This window comes from Chelonoidis abingdonii, chromosome 3 (genome assembly GCF_003597395.2).
Source record: "Chelonoidis abingdonii isolate Lonesome George chromosome 3, CheloAbing_2.0, whole genome shotgun sequence".
In the NCBI taxonomy this organism is placed as follows: Eukaryota; Metazoa; Chordata; order Testudines; family Testudinidae; genus Chelonoidis; species Chelonoidis abingdonii.
Window position 1 is genome coordinate 152,885,918 of NC_133771.1, and position 14,150 is coordinate 152,900,067.

The window sequence follows — 14,150 nt, forward strand, 5'->3', positions numbered from 1 at the left end:
AGAATCAAGCGGGCCCTGTCCCTGCGCGCCTCAGAAGGACCTTGAGGATTAATGGGAACGGAGGGAAGGCATAAAAAAGGTGCGTTCCCCACGGAATCAGGAAGGCATCCGCTACCGAGCCCCGCTCGCGGCCTTGGAAGGAGCAGAACAGCGGACACTTCCTGTTCGTGCGAGATGCAAAAAGATCCATGTGGGGATGCCCCCACCTGCGGAAAAGCGTAAGGGCTACGTTGGCGAAGGGACCATTCGTGGGAGCTGAAAGACCGACTGAGATGGTCCGCCAGGGTATTGCGCGCCCCGGGGAGAAAGGAAGCGACTAGTGGACTGAGTGGGCTATGCAAAATTCCCACAACATTATGGGCTCCCGACTGCCACAGAGAAGAGGAGATCTCGTCCCGCCTGCTTGTTGACATAGTACCCACCGCTGTGGTGTTGTCTATATGAAAACTGAGACACAGCGGCCTCGGATCTGCCGATGGAAGGCTTGACAAGCAAGGCGGACCGCTCTCAATTCCCGGACGTTGATATGGAGAGAAGCAGATCGGGAGGAGACCAGCGACCCTGCGTCCTCAACGGCCCTAAGGTGAGCTCCCCATCCCAAGTCCGATGCGTCCGTAGTGAGGGACATCGAGGGCTGTGGAGGATGGTAATGGGCGCCCCGCACAGACGACGGACTCCTCCAGCCACCATTGGAGGGAGAAGAGTACGTCCGTGTGGGACTGTGACGACGGTATCCAATGTCGCCTGGCTTGGCGCAGCTGAGGATGAGCCACGACTGCAGAGGTCTGAGCCGGAGCCTGGCGTGCTGCGTCACGAAAGTGCAGGCCGCCATGTGGCCCAAGAGTGTCAGGCAGGTGCGAGTAGAAAGTTAGAGGTGCTGCCTGTAACCTCCGGATGATGTCCGTCAAAGCCTGGAATCGGGACAAGGGAAGAGTGGCCGTGGCCGTGGGTAGAGTCAGGACGGCGCCGATAATTCTATCCTCTGGGTAGGGATAGAATGGACTTCTCTACGTTTCAGCATCAGGCCTAGGTTGCAAAAAGGCGGCTGATCATGCGGACGTGGGAGAGCACCTGGCTGCTGACGGCCCTCGGATAAGCCAGTCGTCGAGGTAGGGAAATATACGTGCACACCGGCTGCGACGAAGGAAGGCGACGACTACGGCCATGCACTTCGTGAACACTCTCGGGCCGCCGAGAGGCCGAACGGAGGACCGTGAACTGATAATGACGGCTGCCTATGAGAAAGCGCAAGAATCTCCGATGGGGCGGGAAAATGGCGACATGAAAATAGGCGTCTTGCATGTCGAGGGCGGCGTACCAGTCTCCAGGATCTAGGGATGGGATAATGGTCCCCAAGGAAACCATGCGGAATTTCAACTTCAGTAAATATTTGTTGAGTCCGCGGAGGTCGAGGATGGTCGCAGACCTCCCTTGGCCTTGGGAATCAAGAAGTAGCGGGAGTAGAACCTCTGCCCTTCTCGTTTTGCGGAACTCCTGAATGGCACCTTTGTCGAGGAGCGTTTGCACCTCCCGGAGGAGGATCTGCTCGTGAGAGGGGTCCCTGAAAGGGAGGAGGGGCGGGAAGGCGGGTACGAGGCAAACTGCAGGTCGGTATCCAAACCGCAGCGTGCGGAGACCCAACGGTCTGAAGTGAGCCGGCGCCACGCAGGGAGGAAGTAGGAGAGACGGTCGGAGAAGGGGGAGAGGTTCATGGAGGAAACTGGTACATCGCCCTCGGGCGTATCTTCAAAATGAGGATTCGAGCCGGAAGAAGGCTTGGTAGGTCCTTGGCCTTGACCCTTGATTACCAGACTGTCTGCGCCTGCCATTTCTATTGCGGCGCCTGAAAGAATCTTGTCTCTGTCTGGCGGGGGGAAAGGCCTACGCTGTGTTGTAGTTGCGGGCGGAAGGGTCTACGCTGTGTCACGGGCGTATGCATTCCAAGAGCCCGCATAATGACCCTGTTATCCTTTAGGCTTTGCAGCCGCGGGTCGGTCTTATCAGAGAACAGGCCCTGGCCCTCAAACGGAAGATCCTGGATGGGTGTTGAGTTCCGGAGGAAGGCCAGAGACCTGCAGCCAGGAGATACGACGCATCCGTGACCCGGAGGCCAGAGTTCTGGCGGCAGAGTCGGCCGCGTCCAGTGCCGCCTGCAAGGAAGTGCGTGCAACTTTCTTTCCTTCGTCCAGAAGGGTGACGAACTCCTGACGAGCGTCTTGCGGGAGGAGCTCTTTGAATTTATCAGCCGCTGTCCAGGTGTTAAAGGAGTAGCGGCTGAGTAGAGCTTGCTGGTTAGAAACTCGCAGCTGCAATGCTCCCGCAGAATAGACCTTGCGGCCCAGTAGGTCCATCCTTCTTGCGTCCTTGGACTTGGGGGCTGGCGCTTCTTGCCCATGACGTTCCCTCTCGTTCACCGATTGAACCACGAGGAGCATGGGCGCGGGTGGATATATAGGTAGTCATAGTCTTTAGATGGGACCATGTATTTGCGTTCTACCCCTCGGGCAGTGGGGGAACGGAGGCCGGTGACTGCCAGATGGTGTTGGCGTTGCTCTGATTGTTTTAATAAAGGGCAGGGCAACACGAGTGGGGGCGTCAGACGTGAGTATACTGCACACAGGGTCCTCAACCTCAGAGACCTCTTCGGCCTGATGTTCATGTTCAGCGCCACTCGCCTGAGGAGGTCTTGGTGAGCCTCAAGTCTAGGGGGGTGGACCATGGATGTCGTTCCTGCTACTGCTTCATCAGGGGAGGAAGATGAAGAGTGACCTGGCAAGAGTGGGTCTGGAGCTCCGTAGCTGGAGTACCGGTTCAGCGTCCTGAGGGATTTCCGCAGGCAGCGAATGGGACGGACCGCCTTCCTCAGGGGATGGTGGGGGGCCGTGACGCTGCAGCCTCTGGAGCCCTCCGCTCTGGGTCAGGTGCACGTGCGGGAACGAGCGGAGCACCTGGGCTTGATGGTATGCCCAGGCGTCCAGAAGCCCCAGTGCTGTGGGCCCTGCTCATGGTGACCTTCTTGGGAAAGATAGTGGCAGGTCTTTCAGAATCCAGATAGATACTGTCAGTCCGGGAGGATACAGAGCCTGTCGGGAGGGCCATGGTGGGCCGAAGGGAGGTATAGCGAGAATCCAGCGCCCTTGATGGCGACGACCTCCGCGGTGCCGGAGATCGGTGCCGTGAGTCGTTACGGTGCCGGGCCGGGACGGGACTGCGACCGGCGCGGTGCCGGGAGTCGACCGGGAAGAGGACCTGCGGTGCCGTGAGCGGGCTCCTGGAGTTGCGGTGCCGGTAGCGGCGGCTGGACCCCGAGCCGGTGCCGGAGTATCTGGATCGGGCGCGATGATGACCGGTGCATGCGAGTACGACCGTGCCGCGCAGGAGAGCGGCCGGGACTGCGAGCGGCGTCGTGAGGGAGACCTCCTCGTGATCGGTGCCGGGATCGCGACCGGTGCCTGGATCTTGAGCGGCGCCGGTCGGAGAATCGGGGACGGTGCCCTCATAGGGGTGTTGGCTTGCCCTTAGAAAGCACAACCCGCACCGGCGGCGCCGGGGTTGGGGCAGCCCAGGCTCAGTCAGAAGCATCAGGTCCCGTGCCGCCGAAAGTCTCGGGCGTGGACGGAGGTATCAGCTCTACCCCAGATCTTGGCGGGGAGCTGGGAGGGATCGGACTCGACGGACCGCCGGGGCCCGGAGTCAACGAAACCCCTTGCACAGCCAGCACGGCCGGCGCCGGCAGTGGGTGCTCCTTACGGGCCGCTTAGCCGGGTTGAGGACGTAGAGGCCTCTTCGCGGGAGCCGGTGCCGGAGAAGGTCCGTGCCGGTGCGTCTTCGCGGTGCCGGAGTTGAGGGTCCGGTGCGGAGCCGCGGCTCGGTGCCGGAGGCGCGGGTGAAGTGCCGCTTCCATAAGGAGCGTCCTGAGGCGCTGGTCTCGCTCCCTTTTTGTTCGGGACGGAAAGACTTACAGATGCGGCACTTATCTGAAATGTGTGATTCCCCCAGGCACTTCAGGCAGGCGTCGTGGGGATCACTGGTGGGCATCGGCTTTCTTACAAGTCGAGCACGACTTGCCTTGAACCCCGGCGAACCAGCATCAGCCGGCGCGGGCGCGGAAAGGGCCAGAGCCCTACCCGATACGAAGTAATAACTATATATAGACAACTATAACTCTAACTCTAACTATAACTACAACTACGGTATGCTAAGTAACTATGACTAACTAACTAGAACAGGTAACAATTGACAAAGAGAAGCTAGGGATGTGGAGGTCAGCTATGCCATTGCGCTCCACAGTTCCAAACGACCGACACGCGCTTGGTAAGAAGGAACTGAGGAGCGGGCGGGCCGGCAGGGGTATATATCCCCGCCATAGCGGCGCCACTCTAGGGGGCGACCTGCCGGCCCGCTTGAGTTGCTAGGGTAAAAGTTTCCGACGAACGTGCACGCGCGGCGCGTACACCTACTGGAATGGATATGAGCAAGCACTCGAAGAAGAATTGTTTCTTCTTGTTCAGATGGTGAAAAGAGGGAAGTCAAGGCCAAATTCTGCCCCTCTGTTTATTTTGTGTGTCTGAGAAGAATACTGGGTCTTTTCAGTTAACCATAATCTTTACAAATAAATAACTGAAGTACCAAGTTACATTATATTATATAGCTAATATAATATCAACAGATCTAAAAACTTTGAAATAATACTTTTTTCTTTTAAAAAGAGAATAATCAGACATCTACTTATTCTTTTAAATGATTTCTTTGCACCTAAATTTCAAAGCTTTTTTTCCATGTCAAATGGATTATAGTTTTTTGTGGTAGTAAGTTACATAGGGAATTCCACTGAAACTAAGTGCTTGTCTACACTGGAAATTAACAGGGCTGTAACTTTCTCGTTCCGGGGTGTGAAGAAACACCCCCCCGAGGTGCAGCAAGTTGCAGCGCCATAAAGTGCCAGTTTAAACAGTGCCCCAGTGCTGGGAGCCACGCCCCTCATTGAGGTGGGTCTTTTTAGGGCGCTAGGAGCGCTTTCTCCCAGCACTGTGCCGTGACCACACAAGGTACGTTAAAGCGCTGCCGCGGCAGCTCTTCAGCATTGCCAGTGTAGACTAGCCCTAACTCACTTCAATTTACTTAGACATACAGTTGTAATTTGCACTAGATACTGATCAGAAGTTTCAAACTTGCATGCCTAGAGTTAAGCACCTAAATCCATATTAGGACACCAAAATAGATGTCTAGTTTTCAGAGGTGCTGCAGCTAATATTGACTTCAGTGGGATTGGCAAGCACTCAGCACCTTTGAAAATTAGGCCACTTAGGTACCTCAAAGATTTAGGGTTGCAATTCGTAGGTACTTACACATTAAAATTTTTATCAGTCTTTCTTAATTTTAAAGTAATATTTTTCAACCATTTGTTTTAGTAGGCTTCTTGTGCCAAAAGTGTTCCAAAATTTTCTCAGTAACCCTGCATTTGTGATTGTTAAATTTATATATTTTGTTTTCAGCCAAAATTTATCCAGGCATTTGAAAATAAGGGAGAATTGTGAGAGTGGTGAATTTTTGGAGAGGGAGTTTAGCATTAAATATCTATTTGATTACTGGCCATGGGTCTAACTGAATGTTACTACTGCACATTAGGTATGTTAGAGTGTTGTGTTTCATGTAGGTACTTCTGAGTTTTTTTCGAAGGTTACGTAGTGCATGTGGCTAGATATCTTGTGTGTGTATATAAATCCCAATAAAATAAATAGTGAATGTGCAGTCAGCTTAGTGTAGATTGAGTTTGTATTCCCTACAGAACTCTCTTATTTTTGCTTTTTTTACTACTTTGAAAGTTTATTTTAGCTGCTTTTGGCCTATGAAGAGCTGAGTTTCTTCTGCAGTAATTAACCATGGCACTAATAGCTAAATTAATTTAGGGAGAGCTGCTTTAGGTGTTGGCAATATCAGGAGATGTTGCCGGAAAACCACAGAATCCTCAATCAGGGTGTGACAGGCAATAGTGAAGCTGTGGCACTTCAGCTGTTTAATTTTAATGTGTATTTTGTAACTTTTATACTCTTTCATTTTATAAATATTCAGTTTATGCTTACAGTGCTCAGCTTTTATTCTCAAAAACTATGTGCTGCATCTGTGCTACACTTGGACCTGAAAGCTAGAATTTTTACCTCCACTGATTGTGGATTTTTAAGCAGTTTGAACAAAGTAACAATGGTTAAGTATTTAATGTAATAAAAGACACCGTTGTTAGTTTGTTCAAACTGCCTAAAAATCTGTGGGGCCAGGCCAATTTATTCGAAAAATGTTTAGCTCTGGAAATAATATGTAGCTACATATTTATGTTCTTATAGTTTTCTAATTTATTTTTTCTTTAGACTAGGGTTACAGTTGTATGGATCATGATTTTTAATATAAGTATGGTAATTGTTTCAGATGGAATAGATATTTGCCACAATTCCCCACTAGTATGAAATATTCATATTTTACAACATACATTAATTTGTCATAAAATATTTCTTGTAAAGAAAACAAATCTCTTAATATATAATGTATTTTAAAAACAAGTGGTGATTACTATGTAATGGGCTGAATTATTTTTCATTTAATCCTTTAACTGCTTCTCTCCACAGGTGTTGGTGTCTGTCCAGTCCCTCATATTGGTAGCAGAACCCTATTTTAATGAACCGGGATATGAAAGATCTAGAGGTACTCCTAGTGGTACGCAGAGTTCCAGAGAATATGATGGAAATATACGACAGGCAACAGTCAAGTGGGCTATGCTTGAACAAATCAGAAACCCTTCACCATGTTTTAAGGAGGTAGGTATTATGAAACAAAGTAAACACTGGCTTTTGCCTTTAACATATTTAAAGATTGTTATCAGGTCCCCAGTCAGTCATCTTTACTCATGACTAAATGTGCCCAGTTTTTTTACCTTACAGCAGAGGTCAGGTTTTCTAAACCTTTTATCATTTTTGTTGCTCTCCTCTGGAGTTTCCAATTTATTCACAGCTTTCCTAATTTGTGGTGCCCAGAATTGGAGACAGTACTCCAGCTGAGGCCTCACCAGCGTCAGGAGAAGTGGGAGAGTTACCTCCCATGTTTTACATACAATCCTGTAATACACCACAGAATGTTAGTCTGTTTTGCAACTGCATCACATCATTGACTTGTATTCAGTCTGTGATTCACTATAACCCTCAGATCCTTTTCAGCAGTACTACTATGTAACCAGTTATTCCCCATTTTGTAGTTGGGCATCTAATTTTTTCCTTCCTTTATTGATTTTATCTTACTGATTTGAGACCAATTCGCTAATTTGTCAGTTATTTTGAATTTTAATCCTGTCTTCCAAAGTGCTTGAAACACTTCCTGGCGGTATCTGGTCACAATTAACCTTTTTAGTGATGACTGAAGCAAAATAGGCATTATACACCTCAGTTTTCTTGATATCATCAGTTATTAACTCTCCTGCTACACTTTCCTTCATCTTTTTCATCTTCCTAATGTATTTAAAGAACATCTTTTTATTGTCATTTATTTCCTTGTTAGAGTTAATGCATTTTCTGCCTTCACCTTTCTGATTTTGTCCCTACATGCCTGTGCTATACTTTTGTACTCCCAATTTGTACATGTTTTCACTCTTTGTAGGATTCCTTTTTGATTTTCAGGTCATTAATGAGTTCCTGATGGAACCGTATTGGCCTCTTGCTATTCTTTCTATTTTTCCTTCCCATCGGGATGGTTTGCAGTTGTGCCTTTAATATTGTCCCCTTGAGAAACTGCCACCTATCCTCAACTCCATTTCCCTTAGGTCAAGTCTCATGGGAAGAAAATCTATCAGCTGAGTTTGTTGAAGTCCATTGTCCTTATTCTGCTGCTCTTACTCCTTCCTTTCCTTAGAATCATGAAGTCTATCATTTCATAATCACTCACCCAAGTTGTCTTCCACCTTCAAATTCACGCCCAATTCTTCCCAGAATCAAGTCTAAAATGGTTGTCCCTCTGGTTACTTCCTTCACTTTCTGAAACAAAAAGTTGTCTCCAATACATTCCAAGAACATATTGGAGATTCTGTGTTTTGCCATATTACTTTTCCCACAGAAGTCTTGGTAGTTAAAGTCCCCCATTATGTTCGGTCTTGTGTTTTGGATATTTCTGTCGTTTGTTCTAGAAATGCCTCAATCACCTCCTCTTCCTGATTTGGTAGTCTATAGTAGACTCCTAGCATGACATCACTTCTGTTTCTTTCCCCCTTTATCTTTACCCAGAGACTTTCAAATGGCTTGCCTATCACCTCTTTGACCTCAGAACAACTGTATATATTCGTGATGTATAATGCAACATCTCCTGCCTTTTTTCCCTGCTTGCCTTTCCTGAACAAGGATCCCTTTGTACCAGTATTCTAGTCATAAGCTTTATGCCACCATATTTCTTTGATGCTAGTCAAGTTGTAATTTAGCTTACGCACTAATACTTAAATTTCTTCCTGTTTATGCCCCATACTCCTTGCATTTGTGTTATCAACATCTAAGATTTCCTTCTTGTTGAATGAGAATTTTAACTGTATAAAAAGGTTGAAAGAAATGATGGGAATATCAAGGTTCTTGCTATACTTATTAGAAAACAACAAGAAATTTGATGCATTGGTGGAGTTAAGTTTGTTAGACGAGTTTTCTAGAATCTTTAAACTTCTAGAAAGATGAGTGGAAAATCTGATAAAATATGGTTCTGTAAAACTTAGCTAGTTTGTATTTTTAACTTCTCACAGCATCAGATGTGTTGTTTCTTATTCTAACTGCATTACATGCAAAATCTGCTGATCAATACTGCAAATACGTACTAACAGTTTAGTGATTACCAAACATTAGTGTATTAATTTATCTAACTCAAGATGCCTGAAGGAAGGAAGGGGCAGGAAACGAGTGAATGGACTAGAGTAATGAAAACAGATAATTCAAATGCAAACTATAAATGTTCTTGAGCTAATTATTATACTACCTAGGATTTGTACTCATTTCAGAAAGTAGAGAAAACCAGTTTCTAGCTCTGAGCATCACCAGTTTGGTTTAGGAGCACTGTCTATCTTTGAAAGGCAAAGGTCGATGTAAAAACAACTATCTTGAACCTGATAATTTTCTGCAAATGATATTGCCTTCAATGTACTACAAAATGAGGTATTAAAGAAAAGATTTCACTCTGGTTATACTCCTCCAGACAGATTGACGCTTATAAGTCTGTTACTAGATGTGGCAAGTGAAGAAATAGATGACAAATTAAAGGAAGTAAAATAATCAGTACAGACGTTAATGGAAGATGTGAAATTGTTTGTTTGACCAACCAACCAACCAGAGTCCATAGAAAAGAAGTGTTTTATTGTGAGTTAAACAGCAGCAGCTTTTCATTCCAGAACTGGCAGCACCATAGTGATGGGTAAAGTGATTCCCAGTACTGTGTATAGTTTATACATGAGTTTGTAAAGTATTTAGTGTTTTTTCTGGCTGAAAAGTGTCATAAAAATGTAGATTGAGTAACCCTATAATATGTTGATTTTAACACATTGCTAGATCATGAGTCTCTTTGAATGAGTTAATCATTTTCTTCGAAGTACATGTTAATAGATCTCCACCCTTGGAATGGAAAGAGCTTGAGTGTCTTCAGGAACAAATTTTAATGTTCACGTGAATATGGAAACAGTGATCAAACACCAGTGAATATCCCAGACATTCAACCACTTACATGAGAGGGGACAGAGTATTACACCCATACGTGAATAGCAACATATATGCAGGATATTCTGGCCCTGTCAATCAAGATATAAATATAATAAGAGAGCCTCGGATATTCCTCTAAACTGACTTTTGACATTTTGTGTAACAATGCCCTTCACTGTTACACTCATCTTCACTAATAAATCCTTTTTTAATAAATATTTGTAACAACTTTACTCGTCCAGGAAAAATATCAAATTGTAATTATTTAAATGAAACAACTAAAGATAGTAGAATGTGGTAGAATGTTAGTCATTTTCATATATATATCTCTGATGTTCTCTGCAACCTACAAGACATACACAATCTTACCCTTCAAAAACACAAAAGCCTAGAAGTTAAGGATACTAAACTACACCATTATAATTTGTACATTAAAGCTATAAATTTGGATGTACTGTAAAGCCCAGTTCAGTTCCTAAATACCTTGATTCCTGTTTAGTACTGTTGTCCTTTATATTAAAAGCACCCAGAATTTGATCTTATCATTTTTCAAATACTTGCTGTATAGCTCAGATTCTGCTAATGGCTTTTATAAGGGAAAGCAGCAGAGAATCCTGTGGCACCTTATAGACTAACAGATGTTTTGGAGCATGAGCTTTCGTGGGTGAAAACCCACTTCGTCAGATGAATGTAGTGGAAATTTCCAGGGGCAGGTATATATATGCTAGCAAGCAAGCTAGAGATAATGAGGTTAGTTCAGTCAGGGAGGATGAGGCCCTGTTTTAGCAGTTGAGGTGTGAAAACCTGTGGTACCCAGAAGCCTCCTACTGCAAGACAACCCAAGAAAGAAACAACAGGCTCCACTGGCCATCACATTACCGCTCCAGTAAAACACCCTCCAACGCATCATCAGGGATCTACAACCCATCCTGGACAATGATCCCAATTTCACAGCCTTGGGTGGCAGGCTTAGTCCTCGCCCACATGCAACCTGCCAGGGCTCAGGGAACCAATCCATGCAACAACCCCGATGCCAACTCTGCCCACATATCTCACCTGCAACAGCCATCACCGGTTCATTCACCTTGCACATCCACCATTGTAATGCACGCCCATCATATGCCAGCAATGCCCTCTGCTATGTACATCGGCCAAACTGGACAGTCTCATACAGAAAAGGATAAATGGACACAAATCAGATATTAGAAATGGCAATATACAAAAACCTGTAGGGAGCACTTCAACTCCCCTGGCCACACTATAGCAGACCTTAAGGTGGGCATCCTGCAGAAAAAAACTTCAGGACCAGACTTCAAGAGAAATTCTGAGCTTTTCATTTCATCTGCAAATTTGACACCATCCAGCCCCTTCAGGCTTGAACAAGGACTGCTGAATGGCTTGCCAACTACAGAACCAGTTTCTCCTCCCTGGTAACCTCAATGCTAGAAAGGAACAGGGGCCTCTAGAACAGGGCCTCATCCTCCCTGATTGAACTAACCTCGTTATCTCTAGCTTGCTTGCTAGCATATATATACCTGCCCCTGGAAATTTCCACTACATTCATCTGACGAAGTGGGTATTCACCCACGAAAGCTCATGCTCCAAAACGTCTGTTAGTCTATAAAGTGCCACAAGATTCTCTGCTGCTTTTACAGATTCAGACTAACATGGCTACCCCTCTGATATTTTATAAGGGAGATATCTCATCCTGTCCCTTCCTGAAGATGCTGAAGGAATAAGATGCATCCAAATGGATTTATCCCAGTAGAGAGATCATGAGATCATTTCATGAGAGCAGATAATGACTATTACTGTTACTTTATTTCTAGTGTCTGCCTTTTCAAAGTGATTTGCAATAGAACAGAAGTTCACTGCCTGTTCAAGAGATTTGTAGCTGGGCCTGAATTACTTTTCACTTAGTTGTTTTGTGGTTTAATATAACATTAGGGGGCAGATTTCATCCCACTAAAAGAAAACAAATCCTGAGGTATAATATGAAACACCCATCAGTAACTTGATTAATGGTGGATTGCACCTTATTGGAGAGAAATGGCCTGAGCTTCCATCCTTTGAATTGAAAGTTATTTTCAGGTTTTGGATAAAAGATATCCTTTCTCCTTCCTCCCCATCTTCCAAACTATAATCCTCCAGTTGTCCCCTTCTCTTCTTGTAACTCTCCAATAGCCTCCAGTTCTTCCTTAACCTGGTCTCCAATAGTCTAGACTGTAGGACCCTTCTGCATAAACATCCAGTAAAATGTGCAAAATTTGAATTCAGCATGATTCTTTGGGATACACCTCAAAGTGAGGTGCTCAAAGGTCATTTAAAAACAAAAAACCAAGGCTCTAACATTTTTGGTGCAGTTAAAAATATTATCGGCTTAAAAGTTTTTGTTGCAAGGGACCCAAAATACAATGCACCAGATGCCTTAGAAACATTGTGATCCCTTTGCAGAACTGCCTTATTCCTTTTACAGATCCACGTGTAGATGATGCATGTGGAATAGGATGTTAGATGAGAAATTCCACTCATTTTTCCTGTGTCCCCAGTCAACAGAATGTTTAGGGATAGTGTATAGAAAGAGAAATTCTACTCAATCAACACAACCATGTGCAGTGCCTGTGAAACCATGGTAGGTTGCAGGAGAAAAAAAAGTGAAGCCTTATTGTATGTTACATTTTGCATGCACAAGTTCCATTTTAAAATCCTCATAACTCTTCCAAATCTAAACAGGCTTTCACCACATAGCTGAAAAGTACACTTCAGACCCAGGGGCTGTCTTTTTCACTAAATTTCACCTTGCCACCCATTCCTACTGAAGCAGTAGAGTGATCTGAAAAAGACAGTGACAAAAGTGTCACTTTTTACTCTTCATACACTAAACCTACTGAACTATTAATTCTGAAATGTTCCCAAAAATTTCACTGCTGGGGAAGAGACCAGATCTGGAAAATGTCAGCCTGAAAGATGAGCCAGACAAGGTGGGTGAGGTAATATCTTTTATTGGACCAACTTCTGTTGGTGAAAGAGACAAGCTTTCAGGCTCTACAGAGCTCCTCTTCAGGTCTGGGAAAGGTAATCAGTGTCAAAGCTAAATACAAGGTGGAACAGATTAAGCATGAGTTAACAGGTGTTGCAAGAAACCTATTCAAAATGAAGTGGGCATTTAACACCTATGCAGTCCTATGACAAAGGATAGCTAGTGGGTTACAGATTGTTGTAATGAGTAATAAAACTAGTGTATATTGAGCCCATGATTTTTGGTGTCTAGCAGGGTTAGGAATTTAAGTTCCCAGGCTCATCTTTCAAAGGTATTGTGCAGGTTTCCTTTGAGGACAAGGGATCGGATCTGGAGTGATAGTTTTGTGAAGAGTGTTCTAGTGATGAGCTGCCAAAATATTAACAGGTTCCCTCCTCCTCACCTCACAAGGGGGTCGTGCCCCCCCCCAGGGGGTAGTGCCCCATCCAACCCCCCATATTCCTTGACACACACCCCTGGGGACCCCGACCCTCCCCCCTTTCCCTGTTCCCTGACTGCCCCCTGCCGCCTCATCCAACCCCTCCTCTCATTCTTGATGGCCCCCCAGGACCCCTGCCCCATCCAACCAGCCCTTCTCTCTGTCCCTGACTACCCCACCACCACCTCATCCAACCCCTGCTCCTTCCTGACTGCCCCCTGGAACCCTTGCCCCCATTCAATCCCCGTTTCCTGCCCTCTGATTGCCCCGACCCCTATGCACCCTCCCACAACCCACCGAACACCCCCTCCCTGCCCCCTTACCACGCTGCCTGGGACTGGGACTGGGTCCGCTCTGCCGGGACTGCGACCGGCGCCGCGGGGCCCGACTCCCCAAGTCGGGCTGGGCCAGAGCCGCTTGGCTGGCACCGGGCCCGACTCCCCGAGCCAGGTCAAAGCCGCTCAGCCAGGACCAGCCCAAGCCGGGGGCGCTCGGCCAGGGCCAGGTGGAGCCAGACTGAGCCGCGCATGCTGTGCCTCCCTGGAGCCCTTCGCGTATCCCCCACCCGGCTTACCTGCTTGCTGCTTGTTTCGGGCTTCCCGCGAACATTTGATCCGTGGGAAGCAGGGGAGGGGGAGGAGAAGGAGGGCGGAGCATTCAGGGGACAGGGGGAGGTGAGCTGGGGCCAGAGGCCGGGTGGACAGCTGCTCAAGCCTTTGTTAAATTTAAAAGCTTTTTTAAAATCAGTTGTCCTGGAACAACCGGTTATAAAAAGGCTTCTAAATTTAACAACTGGTTCCTGCGAACCGGCTCAAGCTCACCACTGGAGTGTTCACCCGTTGGTGGTAGGGTGTTTGTCTTATCATTGTTCTGTGAGAGTTCATTCGAGAGCACAGTGATGGTTTAAAGCAGTGGTCCCCAACCTTTTTTGTCCGGAGGACGCCGAACGACGAGCCACCGAGGACTGGCATCCGCCGAAATGCCACCA

The 14,150-nt window shown here is 46.6% G+C and overlaps 1 protein-coding gene across 1 annotated transcript in view; it reads left to right on the plus strand.

Annotated features, from left to right (window-relative positions):
- The window catches only part of BIRC6 (baculoviral IAP repeat containing 6), a 337,908-nt gene that overhangs the window by 315,264 nt on the left and 8,494 nt on the right, over positions 1 to 14,150 (plus strand). Inside the window, 1 exon segment of the mRNA XM_075064579.1 lies at positions 6,621 to 6,809. Coding sequence (XP_074920680.1) covers positions 6,621 to 6,809 — 189 coding nt within the window.